Genomic DNA, 16,400 nt, shown 5'->3' on the forward strand with positions numbered 1-16,400 from the left:
GGTAAACAAAGGAGGAGGCTACAATGCTTGATAAGAAATGTACTCACTATCTTGCCCATGTAATTGTAACACCTCTGTACAGTATTTTCACAATAAAAAAAGAACATTATGGCCATATCTTAAATAATTATATCTATGCCCAAAGAACCAAAACATTCAGGGGAGCAGTTGAAATATGGAATGGAACTTGCTATTGTTCCTGATGGAACATTAGCTAATGATATCAGGTGCCTTGAGACATTAGCTCAAGACAACAGAAAGTCTGTGCTGTTAGCAAGACAGAACGAATTATTGTGGAAAAAAAACCACTCAGAAAAATGCCTATCATATACTTAATATCATATAACTCTTCATCATTATTATTTTAGAATCCTGTTTTTTAGACTATATGACTTATGTTTATATTTGCAAAACAATTTTATATGTTAAAAATGGGATATAGTCCCAGAAATTGTTTTTACTGGTGATTTGAAGGTTTCTAATCTAGAAACTCATCCTCAGGGAAAAATATCCTCTGGATGCCTTCTGATAAGACACACATGCCAAGGGGCATCTGGGTTGATTCCATATCTTAGTTATGGTAAAAAAAAAAAGCTGCAATGAATATAGTTGTGCTGGTAGCTTTAGTGTGGCCTAGTTTGTGTCAGGAGTGGGATTGCTGGGTCATAGGGAAGCTCTATGTTTAATCTTTTGAGGAACCTCCATGTTTAGTCTTTTGAGGAACCTCCATACCGATTTCCAGAGTGGTTGACCAAGTTTCCTTCCATTCCTACCAACAGTGTAGTAGCATTCCATTTTGGCCAAATGGATCAAGAAGCTGTGATATATACATGTATATGTATATATATATACATATATATATAAATTCTATGCTTCCATCAGAAAGAATGGCATTGCCTCAATTCATAACAAAATGGGAAGACTTGGAAAAAATTATATTAAGCGAAGTAAGCCAGACCCGAAGAAACACAGGCTGCATGTTTTCCTTCATTTGTAATAATTAGAATGTGCCTATAATTCTACAAGTTAACCCAATGGATAGTAAAAGACAAAAAATTACAGTTGGTCATGATAAATTAAACAGGACTCTAAAACATTCACACAGCGGGAAGAATGATATTCTTAGAAGAGGATCACAAGGGCTCAATAGCAATGTGCATATGATCATATTGAAAAGGAAATGTACTGATTATCTGAATACACTCTACTGTAACTACTGTAACTATAACTCCTCTATACATCACCTTTACAATTAAAAAATTTATATATACATGCTTTGAGCACTTAACCTTTATCTCCTTTTCCTACATTATAAACTACTCAGATATTTACACAGCCTTGAGAGAAGCCATATCAACAATGTAAAAGAGATATTGCAAATGTGAAATTTTACTTGCAGTGAAGTTGTATTGTGGTATATTAACTATTTTAGTATCAGTAACTTCTCTCTAAATTAATTACAGAAAAATCTTAAGTATTGTAAAATAATACTAAAATACAGCTGCAAGTGTAGCTATTAGGATAACAACCACAGGATGAATTTATCAAGCATCAGATTTTCATATTTTTAACCCTGAAAGGAAGGAACTATTATTCTTGATGTACGGCTGAGGAAACTGAGGTATGACAAAATCAGGTAACTTACATAAATTAACACATCTGGTAAGTGATAGGACCAGGATTCAAACTTAGATAGTTGCTATTCAGTGAGAAGCCTTTATCTTCTTGTCATGGTTTATGTGAATAATGACCATTCCATAACTTAGACAGTTATGGACTTGCAAGTTATATGGACTGAAAGGATGACAACTTCGTTTTAGTTCTGTTCTGCACCTGAGTCAGTAAGAGCTGTGACCCCATTTCTGAATTCACAAGTTCTCTAAAAAAGAGGAATCATAATGGAAAGGAGAGATGTTTGTTGAAATTGTTCACATCAGCATTAAGAACTGCTATATTCTTCAACTGCTAATGCAGGAAAAGGAACGTTACAATCTAGACTCTGAGGCTAGCTTGTGTGGGCTCCGCACCTCCCAGCCCCGTGTCTTAGTTCTTCATCAGTAGTAATGCATACCTATGGATGAATTATGAAGTTACACAAACTGATATTGGCAAAGCGCTAAGATCAACTTCTATCATACAAATGCTGTTTAAGAAAAAAAATAAAAAGAAGAAAATAAAATCTCAAGAGCTATTTCCCTTTCCATGATCTTTCCCCCTTAAGCTATGGGCAGTTAGATTACAAGTTAAGCAAGATGTTTCCTTCTTCACACTACTTGTTTTCTTTCAGTCTGGGAATAAGATTTGCCACAGTGGGGAATTCTACTGTAGAACCAAGCTTTAGTTGTGTTCTTAGCATTGCATATATCTCTTTCAAACCTATCTTCAGGGAAATAAATAAGGACCAACTAAGGCAATAACTTTTAAAATCACACTGGCTGATATCAATACCTAGTGGCAAAGTAACTCCTCTTAATCAATGGCAAGAGTTCTCTGTCCCTGAACTAAGAGATACGTGTTTGGAAAGAATCCATTGCTGTCCTGCATATATATGTATATATAATATTACATGTATATATAATTATATACATATCATACCTATATACAAATATGTGTGTATATGTAATGTATATACATAGATACACACATATATACACATATGTGTATCTATGTATATATGTATACATATACACACATCTATGTGCATCTATGTATAATATATCATATACAATCTATGAATAATTTATATACATAGATATATTTATATGTATATATATAAATATATATGTACATATACAAACACACACATATATATATACACACATACATATTATATACTCTGCTGGGCATGGTGGCTTATATCTATAATCCTAACTACTCAAGAGGCTGGGATCTGAGGATTGTTGTTCAAAGCCAGTATAGGCAGGAAAGTCCATGAGACTCTTATCTCCAATTAACCACCAAAAATGTAGAAGTGGAGCTGTGGCTCAAGTGGTAGTTCACCAGCCTTGAGCAGAGATAGCACCCATGCCCAGTGTTCAAGTCCCAGGACTGGTACACATGCATACACACACATATACATTAGCTATACATATACCTATACATATGTTATATACACAAATAATACATAATATATACATATGTATTGTGTATAGATAATATACATATTATATATATAGTTTTGATTCTCTTGACATACTCAGAACAAGTCAAAATTTACTGTAAACCCAATAAATAATGGATAATAACTACTATTGCATTTTTTAAGGTGACATCACTGCATAGAACAAATTGCCAAATGAATCCAAGTATTTCCAGGAGGATTGTTGTTGTGGAGCCAGAAGTGCCCTTCACTGTAATGCTCTTGACTGAAAGAACCCTTCTTACAGAAAATGGGTGGAAGAATGGCAGATGTTCCATTCACAGTTGAAATTGTCCCGTTCCTCTTTCCCTCACCACCTCTCCTGCTCCAATTTACTCACACTGCCTTGAATTCCCACAGGGCTGCCATGTCTTCTGCTGAGAAAGATAATCAGCTTCCCTCTCCCCTGCTGATGAACTTGGCCCTGATGCTGACATCGCCATCTCCTGTTATTGTAATTAGACACTGAACTAACAGATACAGAAACGACATACTTTGATGTGTTTTGACTAAATTAAACAACAAAAGGGTAATTTTAAGGAAATGGGCTTGAAATGCACTTGTCCACAAGTCTGGTTTCAAGTCCCAAATCTGCTCCAAACAGGAGTCATATGTGGGGAGAGAAGGAGGAGGAGGGGGGATGTTTTGGTGATTTCCATAATCATTTATTTTTCCACTTATTCTATAATAAAGACATGCATTTCTTAACACTAAGGTTATAAGATGCCTTAGTGAGATTTCTCCTTCCTCATAGAAGTTACATTGTTACAGTTCCCCCTTATTCTCTCAATCCTAGAAGGACTAAATACTTGGGAACTAAAAAGAAGCAAAAGCTCTTGGAAAACGAGTTTACATGTTGATGGCAATTACTATGATACACCAAACCTCTTTAAAAATCTTTTATATCAAAAGAAAGAAAACAGAATAAGGCTGATCAATTCTCATACATCTTGGTCTGGTTAATTAAAAGACCTTCAGAGGAAGGTAAAAGGCTGTTTGGGGATACTATTCTCAACGCAGCATCTTTCCTAAAGGATAATATGAAAGTGTCTTTTCAGCATTTTAGATTCCCATATTTCCTGGCTAGCCACACTAGGTCTCCAGATGAAAGGCATAGGAATGTTCAAGATTTTCACATTGTTGTGGAGTGTCAACTTCCATCTACCAAACTGTAAGCCAATGGACTTCACAAACAAATGAATTCAATGCGGTCCATGCACAAGGACAGTTCTGCTTTCAATGGTCATGACGAATATTTTATTGTAATATACTTCACATCTGCTTTATCAGAGATTTTGAAACTTTTCTTCCTTATTATCAAGAGACATTTTTACTTATCTTTTGAAGTATATCATTAAACATATATATGTGTGTGTGTGTATATATATATATATACATATATATGTGTATGTGTATATATATATATATATATATATATATATATATATATATATATAAAACAGGCCTATAATCTCAACATTTTAGAGGCTGAGCCAGAAGGATCTTGGAGTTCAAGGGTAGCCTGGGATACACAATGAGACCTTGTCTCAGAAAGCCAAACCACAACCAGACCAAACTAGACCAAACCAAACCAAACCAAAACACAGGTCCATTATGGAGCAGTTAAAAGGAAAATAAAGTAATATCCTCTTGTATTTCTTCAGGCTTTCAAACTTTTAAATTTGTATCCCGTTTAAGTTTTATATCTTCTGTAACTCATGACATTTTACTTTGTATGTGAAGTTGATTTGTGGAATTTCTTAGAAATAAGTTACCACTATCAAGAACTCGGATAATCACAGGAAATGACATTACCTTTATTCCTCATACCTCACTTGCGTAGGAGATACTTTATTATTTACCATTTTTTGAAGGTTGGCTTGTTTTAAAATAGAAGGCTTAAGTTGACTGTTTTGGATTAAAGATTTACATACACTAAGGGGATCAAATAATTTTTATGAATGAGCATGAAACATGACTTAAGGTTGCCTTAATGTCTTTATCAAATAATAGCTATTTACAGTAAGAAAAAGTCATCTCATTTGTTATTGGGATACCTTGTTGCTACTAAGTATAAGAAATATGAGTGGAGATATGGCTCAGGTGGTAGAGTACCTGCCTAGCAAGCATAAGGCCTGAGTTCAATCCCCAGTGTGGGGGCAGAGGATATGAGCTAGTATTAATACTAGCTACTTGAGACACAGAGATAGATGGATCTCCACTAGCTCAGAGCCAAAGCACAAAACCCTATCTGAAAGACAAACTAAAAGCAAAAAGACTGGGCCATGCCTCCCAGTGGTAGAGTACTTGCCTTACAAGTGGAAAGCTTTGCTTTTAATCCCTACTTCTGAAAAAAAATAGCATATATAAAATCATATTTCTGCTAAGTTTCTCTGCACATCACTGATATTTTCAACTACATATTCCTGTGATAATTCTTCTTTTCACTGAATTTCCTGTTATCTGATAAGAAATTGCAGGTTTTCTGCAAGTTCCAAGGAAGATGAAGATGGTTTTAAACATAAAAGAAGTCTTTTGAAACACATATTTTGACTTTCCTAAATTTACTGGGGACAGAAAGACTAAGGAAAGAGGGAGAAATTAAGCAAGTGCACTAAAAAAGGGTCCTATGCATCTTTTGTCATTCTTCATACCTGTCAACTCACTGTTTGGTGGTGAGATAATTAGGCTGTTATTTACTTTCCCCATTTTGGCTTTAACAGTATGTGCCCATAGTTTTCCACCCTTCTATCAAAACTCCCTTTTCTTACATTTGCTTGGTAAACTTCTACACATCTCCATTCCTTTGAGTATTGCTGATGGGAATGTACAATGGTGCTGGTAGTATAGGGAACAGATTTGACACAGTAAACAGAATCACCATATAATCCAATAATACAACTAACAGGAATATATAAAAAAAGAACTGAATGTAGGAATTCAAGAGATATTTGTACATTCATGTTCAAAACATCATTATTCACAAATAGCCTGAAGGGGAAAACAACTCAAGTGTCTACCTGCCAATGAATAGATAAACAAAATTTGGTATGCTTGCAAGATGACATATTCATCCTTAAGAAGGAAATTCTGATTCATGTTTCAATATGGATGAACCTTAAGGACTTTATCCTCAGTGAAATAAGCCATACACAAAAGACAGATACTACATGATTCTACTTGCGTATAGTATCTAGAGTAGTCAAATTCGGGAAAAGAGAGAAAACAGAACGGGGCACCAAGGGCTTAGAGGAGGGAAGAATAGAGTTAATGTCTCATGAACACAGAGTTGCAGCTTGAGAAGATTAAAATTTTTAGAGTAGGATAATTGTGATGGTTGTAAAATATGTAGATGTACATAATGCCACTGAATAATTTAAACAGTTTAAAATGGTGAGTTCTAGATTATCTATATTTTACCTCAATCAAAAGCACAAACATAGCACAGCTATTCCCTCCAATGATGGGAAGCTCTTTTTTTTCCTATCTAAGGTCATTTGGATATTTATAAGATCATTTGAGGGTGATACAAAACCATCAATACAAGCAGATGGGCTGAGGGCAGCTAACAAGAATGGACGAGAAACACATGCATTTTTCTCATCATGTACCAAATAATTTCTTTTGTGTGTAGGTGGGGGAAGAGGGGTTGGGAAACAGCAGTAGCCATTCTAACTGCAGCAGTAGCAGCAGCAGAGCCAGGCCTGATGACAATGGCAACAGCTTCAACAGCAAGAGTGGCAGCAGAGCCACCAGTGTTGACAGTGTTGGTGGCAGCAACAGCAGACCTGGCAGTGGAGGGAGAACTAACAGCAGTAGTGAGGACAGGTCAAAGAAGATCCTGATACCTGAGACCCAAGAGCTGTCACACTTGTTGCTTTAGGGCTGAAGTTCCCAGCACCCAAGGCCTATACAAGGCTTGTAACACTAGAGGACAACAGCAGTTCAGGTAAGATCTAGTGGATCAAAGAAGTTCCCTAGATTCCATCTCCAAACTAGAAAAAAAGGAGGGCTAAATGCATGGCTCAAATGGTAGAGCACCAACCTAGCAATCACAAGGCCCTGGGTTCAAACCATAGTGTGAGCAGATGCATGGAGGGGAGCAGAGAAGAGCAGAAGAAGGGAAGATCATATAATCTTTCATCCACAAGTGAATAAACATACAAAATTCAGTGGGTCTTATCCACAGAGAAATGACAGAAGAGGGACTGCCTTCAGGATATTACTGCTGACATTTATTAAGAATTTATCAGTAAAGACAGTTCTACATTTTCTACAGATGACTAGATTTCATTCTTCCAATGAGCTGACCTCTATCATTTGGTAATTACTGCTGCTAACCTTCCTTTTTTGCAGAAAAGACAACTAAGACTCAAAGAATAAGTAACTAGGCAACATTAACCAGCTAATAACTGGTACAATGCCTGGAGCTATGTTACTTCAGAATCTATGTACTTAACCATTGCTACCCAGTAGAGCCTCAGCGCTGGCTTTTTAAGCCAAGCCTAATATAATGTTTCCTACAGTCTTGAAAACAAGTATAACTAATGAATCACATAAATCAGTTTTCTTTACTCTAAAATGACCTAATAGTAATGAAATAAGCCAGAATTCTTTTGTATTCTCTGATCATAAATGGAATAAGATGCTATTTTTTAGACCATGAAGAAATTCTGACATCTTTTAAAATTCTACAAGAAATGTTATACAGAAATATCCTTAAGATTATGGCAATTATGGAGGGAATGAGCGGGAAAGAGGTAACAGCTGACACTAAGCAAAAGGAAAGGAATGTACATACCACCCAATGTGGAAGAAATAATTGTATTGTCAAAGCACATAGAATGCATAAACTTTATAGACCACAACAGACAATTTGCCCCACGAAGGTTAGAATGTGTTTGTGACTTTAACGAAGTATCACTATCTCACAATTCTGCAAAATTTGTGAAATTATGTAATCACTTAATCATAATAAACAACTTGACAATAGTCACATTTGGGTTATCTTGTTCAACCTTCCCTGATTTTCTTTTTTTTTTTTTTTTTTGGGTCCGGTTGTGGGGCCTGAACTCTGGGCCTGGGCACTGTCCCTCAGCTCTTCAGCTCAGGGCTAGCGCTCTACCACTTGAGCCACAGCGCCACTTCTGGCTTTTTTCTTATGTGATGCTGAGGAATCGAACCCAGGGTCTCGAGCATGCAAGGCAAGTGCTCTACCACTGAGCCACCTTCCCAGCCCAACCTTCCCTGATTTTCTGTGATTGCTCATCCCTAGGACTAAATAATCTGATGGGCAGAGTACTGATGCGTATCTGTCCTTTTCCAAGGAGTTTGTTAGAACTTTCTGAGGATGTGTCTGCTTTGTTCTCCAGAAATCAGAGAGAGGAAATGTGTTTTGTGATTCATCAATGGCAGGGCATTCAGCGTGCTTGGCCACCCCATGGAGTGTGAGGGCTTTGGGCCAACTGAAGCAAATATTAATTTGGAAGAATGTCAGACACAGACTCCAACTGGCCAACTCTAATGGACAGGCAGTGGGAAAAAAGGGGCAAAGTCACAGCTGGGCTCCAAGCCAACAGCCTACTGTTATTTCTACCCCTCATGAGAGGTTTCTAGATTATTTCCTTCACAAAGACCTAGAAGTGGCTCCTTTGAAACCACCAAAGATTATATATATATGTATACATGTATATGTATACATATATATATATATATATCAACTCCTAAAACAAAAACTTCTTAATAGTGTTTGCATTTATTTTATTAAAAATATAAATGCCAGCTCATCTAGCACATGTAACTTTGGCTTGGATTATGTGATGCCCAGAGTATAGATTCATCACTCTGGGGACTTTTCTATTCCATTTCTCACCTGGATAAATCCCTAACATCCTTCAGTGGGGCTAGAGTATGAGCTCCACTTCTCCTGAAAATCAAGGACAAAGAGCATCTTACTGAGTTCTCCTTTAGCTGAAGCCCTTCCCCGTTGGGAAGGGAGGACCGTCTCTTGGAGTTCCTGTTTGGAGTTGAGGTAATAGCCCCGGCCTTCTTCTTTACAGTGAGCACCTCACAGCTGGCTTGGTCTTCATTGTGTGTACTTTTCCCAGCATTGATGACCCTGGAGAAAAAGCCGGAAAAGCTAATCAAACAATGATATCTAGAAAGCTGAGAGGGTAGTCATTGTCTCTAGAATCAGTCAAGGCAAATCTCCATATCTGGCATAAAACGAAAACACTACTCATTTCCAAAGACCTTATGGCCATGGTATTTTATATAATGAATAAACAGAGTTTTGAAAATAGAATTATATTGGCACCCAACATAACACATACTGAAGAAGTTGCTCTGAACTGAGTTCACCTTTATATGTATCTTAATAGATGCATCGACTCCATGAACCATTCTAGTCAAAACACATCAGGCAACCAATCTTTCTGGCTAATTCAGAGCCTGAACCTTTTTTTTTGGCAATTCCACTAAAAGCAGAAAGGCTGGTTCAGGGGGAATTCTGTTTCATTTTATTCAACTGATAAAAGAGCAAAGCCACCATCAATCTTATCAGACAACACAGTAGTAATGTATAGCACATTCCAAAGGTCAAGGGAACAGTGATCTATACCTCACTGCACCACACTCATTTTAACTTTACACAAAGGATTGAATAAGGCAAAATTGTGTTTTAAGTTAATTTTAACTCTCCTTTTCCCTCAAGAATAACACTCATCACACTAGGCTACAGAGTACTCTGACAGCAAAGACGCATACTAAAATATCATAGCAAATTGACCCTTTTGACTTAATTAGCAATTTTTGTTCCAAAGGTTTTTGAGAAAGTGTTGTATTTCGTAGCCCAGGCTGGTTTCCAACTCCTATGTGATGGGATTACAGGTGTATTCAGGTGGGCTCACCAATTACTAAATGTTATAAGCAAAAGATCTGTTTCAGAAAAACATGCCACCTCATTCAGGTACCTTCTATGTCTCTCTCTCCTAGTGCAAATAGTTGTACTAAACAAAACTGCTTTGTTATTCTTATACAGTTTATTATAAATTTCAAGCATGTTTTATAAATAAAAATCTACATTTACTCATTTCACATATTGTACTATTTAAAACTTACAAGTAGATTATTGACTACAGTGTTTTAAAATTAATGCTTAGAGACTTGTGTAAGGAGATGAGAATGTGTGTTGATTTCTGCAAAATCAGATGAGCCTTTGGTACTTATCATTTACTCTTAAGGACAGAAAGGTCATGAAGAAGAGGGTTTTCTATCTACTTTCCTGCCTTACCTTCACTTTCTCTCCTCAAGGGAGAGAAAGCAAAATTCTGAGGATATAAGGCTATGTTCATTATGGTTACTAAATGGTGTCACATTTCCCACCAGAACTAATTTACTCCATGTGGCACAAATGGAATTCAGAATGAAGTCTACATGACCCCCAACTCAACTCTGTCTTAGGATATTATGGGAATATCAACTTGTCTGTGCCAATCCAAACTGGACTCTGGTGATGTATGTAATAAACAGAGTAGGGTAGCTCTGGTCCAGGCTTGAGAGGAGAGGAAATGGAGCTCTCTCCCTCCTTTTCTGGCTATTGAAGGGGTCTAGGAAGAGCAAAGGGGAAGAATGGGTGGCTCCCATCTGCTTCTCCTAGAGAAGCTCTTGTTTAGTTCAGGCCAAGTCACTGGAGGGAGGCGGTCTATAGCTGCAGCTCATGATGCAGGATATGCATCTGTCAGGAAAATCCATATTAAGCTTATTCCCAGAGAAGTGAAGTAGGCAGGCAGGGGAAGGAGGCATGGAATACCATTCACCTCTCCTCAGTTACTGGTTATGAGTTCCAATCAGCATGTCCGGGATGGACTGTTTACTGGAATGTCAGGTTTATACCATGAAGGTCTTCGATACCAGGGTCTTCTCTAGGGAATGCTGAAGTGGAGGTCTGGCTGGAAAACCAGTTCGTGACAGCCTCTCCTGCATACTGTCTTCTCTACAAGATCACACTGCTATTTCTGGAACTTGGCACCACTCTCACCATCAGCACCTCACCTTGTGCTATAGTCATGTGTTTCAGGTTTTTGCGAATAACAACAACAACAAAAATGCATCACTGATTTCCAATAGTTACCTGCCAGGCTGACTCATCAACCACTGCTGTTTTCCAACAGTCTACAAAACTACTGTAATTTCTGTGGATATTAAACTTCAAAGTTGACCTTCACCAGGAGGTCCCACACACCTTATTTTATACACGAGAAACCCAGGACTCTGTAAGACTTTCACACAGCTAAATACAGCTTTGCTGTAAACACACTTCAAAGTCCCAAGCTCCTTCTGCTTCCACTCTCAGGTTGTGTTATTTTCCTATTGTGCATCTATTCCTAGCAGCTCATGGTTCAAAGGTCTGTACTGCAATGACTCATTAGAGCCACAGGGCTGTTAAAGAACACTTACTGGGGACCTTAGTTTGCTACTTCATATTCAATATGGCTCTGAAAAAATACTAGTAAAATACCAAAAGTCAGAAATGTTAATCTAGTGGGAAGACAGTAGTCCCAGCCCTATAAACCTGTTTAGTCAGACCTTAATTATCCAGATGATAAAATACTAATCTAATTAAATAACTTAAAGTCAACCCTTTCAAATACCGTGTGCACACACATACATCTTCTTTCCTTTTATTTTGTGGCACTGAGGATTGAATTCAGGATCTTCTGAATGCTAGGAAAGTGCTCTATTACTGAGCTATACCTCTATCCCCTTATCCTGTATCTTACAGTAATTTAGCTTCCATGCTTCATACAACCTTAGTAAAAGGTCCAATTCTTCTCAATTTACGTTGTCTATAAAAAGTTTAATCACTATCAACTTAAACATTCTACTTAAACATTGCTCTTCAAAGGCCGATATTCATTTACTAAATGTAAATTGGGGAAGACCTCATTTCCAAGCTGAGGAGCTTGGAAACTTTCCTTAGATGAAAACATTTGTATCAGTAGTTAGACATCTTGTCTTTTACTACACTCCTTGGGGGTCACCAGGTAATTATTTTTTTTAAAACTCTACCTGCCTATAATGTTAAATTTGAAGACTTAAAGCTGCAGAATCATGAATCATCTTACTTTTGGTGATCTTATTTTCCAATCTCCTATAAAAAAAGGAAAACATTTTCCTTCCAATTAAACCAGGGGTAATAATTGTGGCTGTTACCAGTTCAGGCTCTCTCTTTAAAATATGGCACAAAGCAGGCGCTGTTGAATGAAAGAGGCAGAATAGACATTGCTACTTCTAATGGGGGAGAATAACATCTTAATGTGTTGAGAATTAGCTTTATGTGCCAGAGGCTGTGGTCAGCATTTCTTGTGTAATTAAATTATTTTGTCCTCTTGTCAACTCTGAGTTAGCAACCACTGGGAATATCTTTTAGAAGATAAGCACAGCTACTGAGTGACAGAGTTTAGCCAAGTTTCTTCTGCAAATCTATGTTCCTTAGCTATAAATTATGAAATTATCAAGTTGCTAAAATGTATGTGTGTGTGTGAGTGTGTGGAGGGTTGGGATGGGGGTAGGAAGACTTTAGTCATCTAAGGAACTAGGTAATTTTGAAGGCTGAATTAAAATTCAGGAAGGAAAAAAATGGTGGAGAAGGGTAGCTATTGTCAGTTTTTTAACTCTGAAAATCAATACATTTGTTCAGGGAGAGAGACATGTGGCAAAGTTTGCTTTAACCTAGGAACCTTCTTTCAACCATACATGTTTTTTGTTTTCCTCCGTGTAAAAACAGGTAAACTGTTTTTACTTTCAAGTAAAAAATTCCTGTGCATGTAAGTTTTAGCTCAAAGTTATGACCTAAATACCAGGTATGGTATGAACCTGATCATGAGGACATAAAAACAGCAAGGAATTCATTCTGTACTTCCCTCATGCCCTTGGGAAGCCTGTTTACCTTCTTTCTACTGGTGAAATAATGCTACTCACATTTTTTTTTTTGTAATGGATTCCACCTGAAATTCAGAAAAATTTCTGCCTCTAATTGCAACTGTTTATTTTCTACGTTTTCACCTGCTCCTAAGCACGACTTTATTTACATTCATTGGATGGCTCCAATATTAATTATAAAATAACACATTCTCAACTAATGAGCTCTAGCCACCAAGTCCATTGGCAAAGAGAATTCATAATTGTCACAAAGGCTACTGGCTTGGAACCATTTTCAAAAGACACTTCATCAACAAAGACAACCACAGTTGATATTTTTTTTGAAGGATTTCCACATGCCCATGTACCATGCTAAATATCTTACAGGTGTCAAGTCATTAAATACCAGCCCTTTCAACTTCAACTCAGTAGACTGCAGAAGTGGGAAAAGGGGCAATGGTCAGATGCAACTGGTTTTAGTGGGTTTTGGTGTAATGTCTAGCTCTAGTTGTGTGTTCCTAGGCAAGTTACTTTCAAAATGAGGAGAAGAGTCACTTCTTATCACCAGAAGTAGTGAGAATTAAATGCTATAGCATCAAATGCATTCAACAGTGCTTAGCACATAATGAACACTCAATATATGATTTAATAATAAAACACAAATACAAAGCCAGTTTTCTTTTCTTGTTCTCTAGGGACTTTGCACAGCGATGCAAGTTACCAGAAAATCTCCTCCACCCTACCACATTGTTCCTCTGCTGCCCCCAAAACATGGGCCACCTAGACATTAAGAGCCTTAAGGTGGCATGGGGACATTCAGTAAACTACTCATTCCTTTGAGACCTGTTCTCAAGTCCCACGTGATGGTACAGAATACACAGAAAAAACCCCACACAGCTACAAATTTCTGTTCCTTTCTGCCTGTGGATGCCAAGTCTGGGCTCCCAAGTTCCTGGATTCACTCAGGTTCCAGAAAAAGACTGAATAAAGGCTTTAACTTTGTTTTTAAGAAGTTTTGAGTTCTGAAAAGTTTAGGCTGAAACATTTTTATTAAGTGTCATTAACACTGCTGAGCAGGCAGTGATTATACTAGGTAAGGACAAGGTATTTATAAAGGCCATTAGATGATTTATGATTCATAAATCACCGAGAAGCAGACAGAAAAACACTATGTAGGGAAATGAATCATTTATGGGAAGACCAAATATAGCCATTGATTATCAAAGTTTCTTTCAGTAGGTAACCTTTTAAGCAATATTTTGTGTGGTTCTCTGAACTAGTGACTGACCACTAAAGTAGGCTGGAGCTTCCCGTGAGATAACTTCTCATTCTTGGGTATTGGCAAACCACAGCTCTGACTCCACCAGGAACCTATTCCTTTGCTAAGAAACACTGGCAAACACACCTGGAAGGTCAATAGAATGGCAGCTTCTGTGGCACAGATTCAACCACCTCCAGGTGGGAAAAGGAATGGGAGGTCACTCCTGTCAGTGTAGGTAACACCAGTCAGATGTCACCAGAGAGTTCTAGAAGAGACAGAATGAAACTTTTTTTCTTCTTTCTTATGATTTAAGACTTTCATGTTTTGGTACCATGTAGGGAGGCAATTATTTCTGTAAACCAAAAGCCACTGAATACTATCAATTTTACATGGTCACATAGATTACACAAGTGAAATAAGGGAGAGAGCCGCAGGTTTGAGTGAACTTAACATGTATCATGACCTCCCTAGTAATATTAGCTGGAATGAGCTTTGATACTAACACGTGGGAACTATCTTTAGCTTTGTTACTCTTATCAATGTAAGAACTGAAAATTTAAAAAAAAAACACTCAAAAGAAGATGTGATGTTGTCCCCAAGATCTCCCTACCTACACATGAATATTTTCTTCCTCATACTGGGTTGCTTAGAAATGACCTTTAACATAGTGAAGTAAATATCAGAAAGTTGCCTTTAGGGATTTCCTTTCAATTATCCTCTGGGTCCTCATGAAAAAAGCACTGTTATCGATGTCCAACTTCCATATTTATATAAGGAAATCTGTCCTTTGTTAGACACTGGCTCAGTTCCCATGCAAAGCCACACTGCTGCTCTGTAGGGCCACGTGAAACCAAATAGGGATTTTTTTTCTTTTTTGATTTGTTTTTTGGAGACTCACACATTCAGTCCATTCATCTTCTTACAAAAACTGGATTTTGCTCCAATTGAGGGGTGTATCATAGAACACAAAGGAAAACAGTCTACAAGAGAAGAGGTGCAGCAAACGTCACAGGTGAAGTAGCATCTGAGGCCAGATGAGTCTGAACTGAAGTTTCCAAGTTTGTGCTAAATAAAGTCAAAATTTTTGGGGTTTACCACAATATTTATAGTTGCTGGCTTATGCCTGTAATCCTAGCTGCTCAGGAGGCTGAGATCTCAGGATAAGAGTTTGAAGCCAGCCTGGACAGAAAAGTCCATGTGAGACTTTTATTTCCAATTAACCTCTTAAAAGTCTGAAGTGGAGGAGTGGCTCAAGTGGTATAGTGCCAGCCTTGAGCAAAATAGCTAAGAAATAGTATCCTGGCCCTGAGTTCAAGCCCCAGTACTAGCACGCACATATGTGTGGGTATGTATGTGCATGGGCATGTGTGCATGCTCCCCTCCCCATCGCCCCCACAAATCATTTTTAGATAGCTTTTAGTGGCTGCTGGAAATTTTCAAAAAAGTAATGTGCTATGTTTTTATAAAGAAGGTCTCTTATTTACTAGGCAGATGTATCAATACTATGAACAATGTGAGAGAAATGTATGGTTTTCATAAGTGGAAAGTCCATTTTAAATATGTAATTGAAAAATACAAACTTAAAAACAGCCTGAAACTAATATCAAGCCAAAAGCAATATTCTAAAATATTCTAATCTCTACATACATCAAGTACTTATCTATCTGTCTATCTGTCCATTTGTCTCTATCTATCTATCTATCTATCTATCTATCTATCTATCTATCTATCTATCTATCTATCTATCTATCTATCTATCACTGGAGGAATCTAACCCAGGCCCTTGTACTTGTTAGAACCACTGAATTACATCCTAGCTATGAAATAAGGTTTTTTTTCCTTTTTCAGTCATGGGACTTGAACTCAGGGCCTGGGCACTGTCCCTGTTTTTTTTTTTTTTTTGCCCAAGTCTAGTTCTCTACCAGTTTGAGCCACAGCTCTACTTCCAGTTTTTGAGTGATTAACTGGAGATAAGAGTCTCACAGGGGGGCTGGGAAGGTGGCTCAGTGGTAGAGTGCTTGCCTTGCATGCATGAAGCCCTGAGTTTGATTCCTCAGCACCACATAAGCAAAAAGAAAA

The 16,400-nt window shown here is 37.5% G+C and overlaps 1 protein-coding gene across 1 annotated transcript in view; it reads right to left on the reverse strand.

The window, feature by feature from the left end:
* Nucleotides 1-16,400, reverse strand: part of Ppm1h (protein phosphatase, Mg2+/Mn2+ dependent, 1H) — a 206,427-nt gene that overhangs the window by 112,151 nt on the left and 77,876 nt on the right. Inside the window, exon 2 of the mRNA XM_013018507.1 lies at nt 9,095-9,257. Coding sequence (XP_012873961.1) covers nt 9,095-9,257 — 163 coding nt within the window. The remainder of the gene's footprint in view (nt 1-9,094; nt 9,258-16,400) is intronic.

Source organism: Dipodomys ordii, unplaced genomic scaffold, assembly GCF_000151885.1.
Source record: "Dipodomys ordii isolate 6190 unplaced genomic scaffold, Dord_2.0 Scaffold3, whole genome shotgun sequence".
NCBI classification, from domain to species: Eukaryota; Metazoa; Chordata; class Mammalia; order Rodentia; family Heteromyidae; genus Dipodomys; species Dipodomys ordii.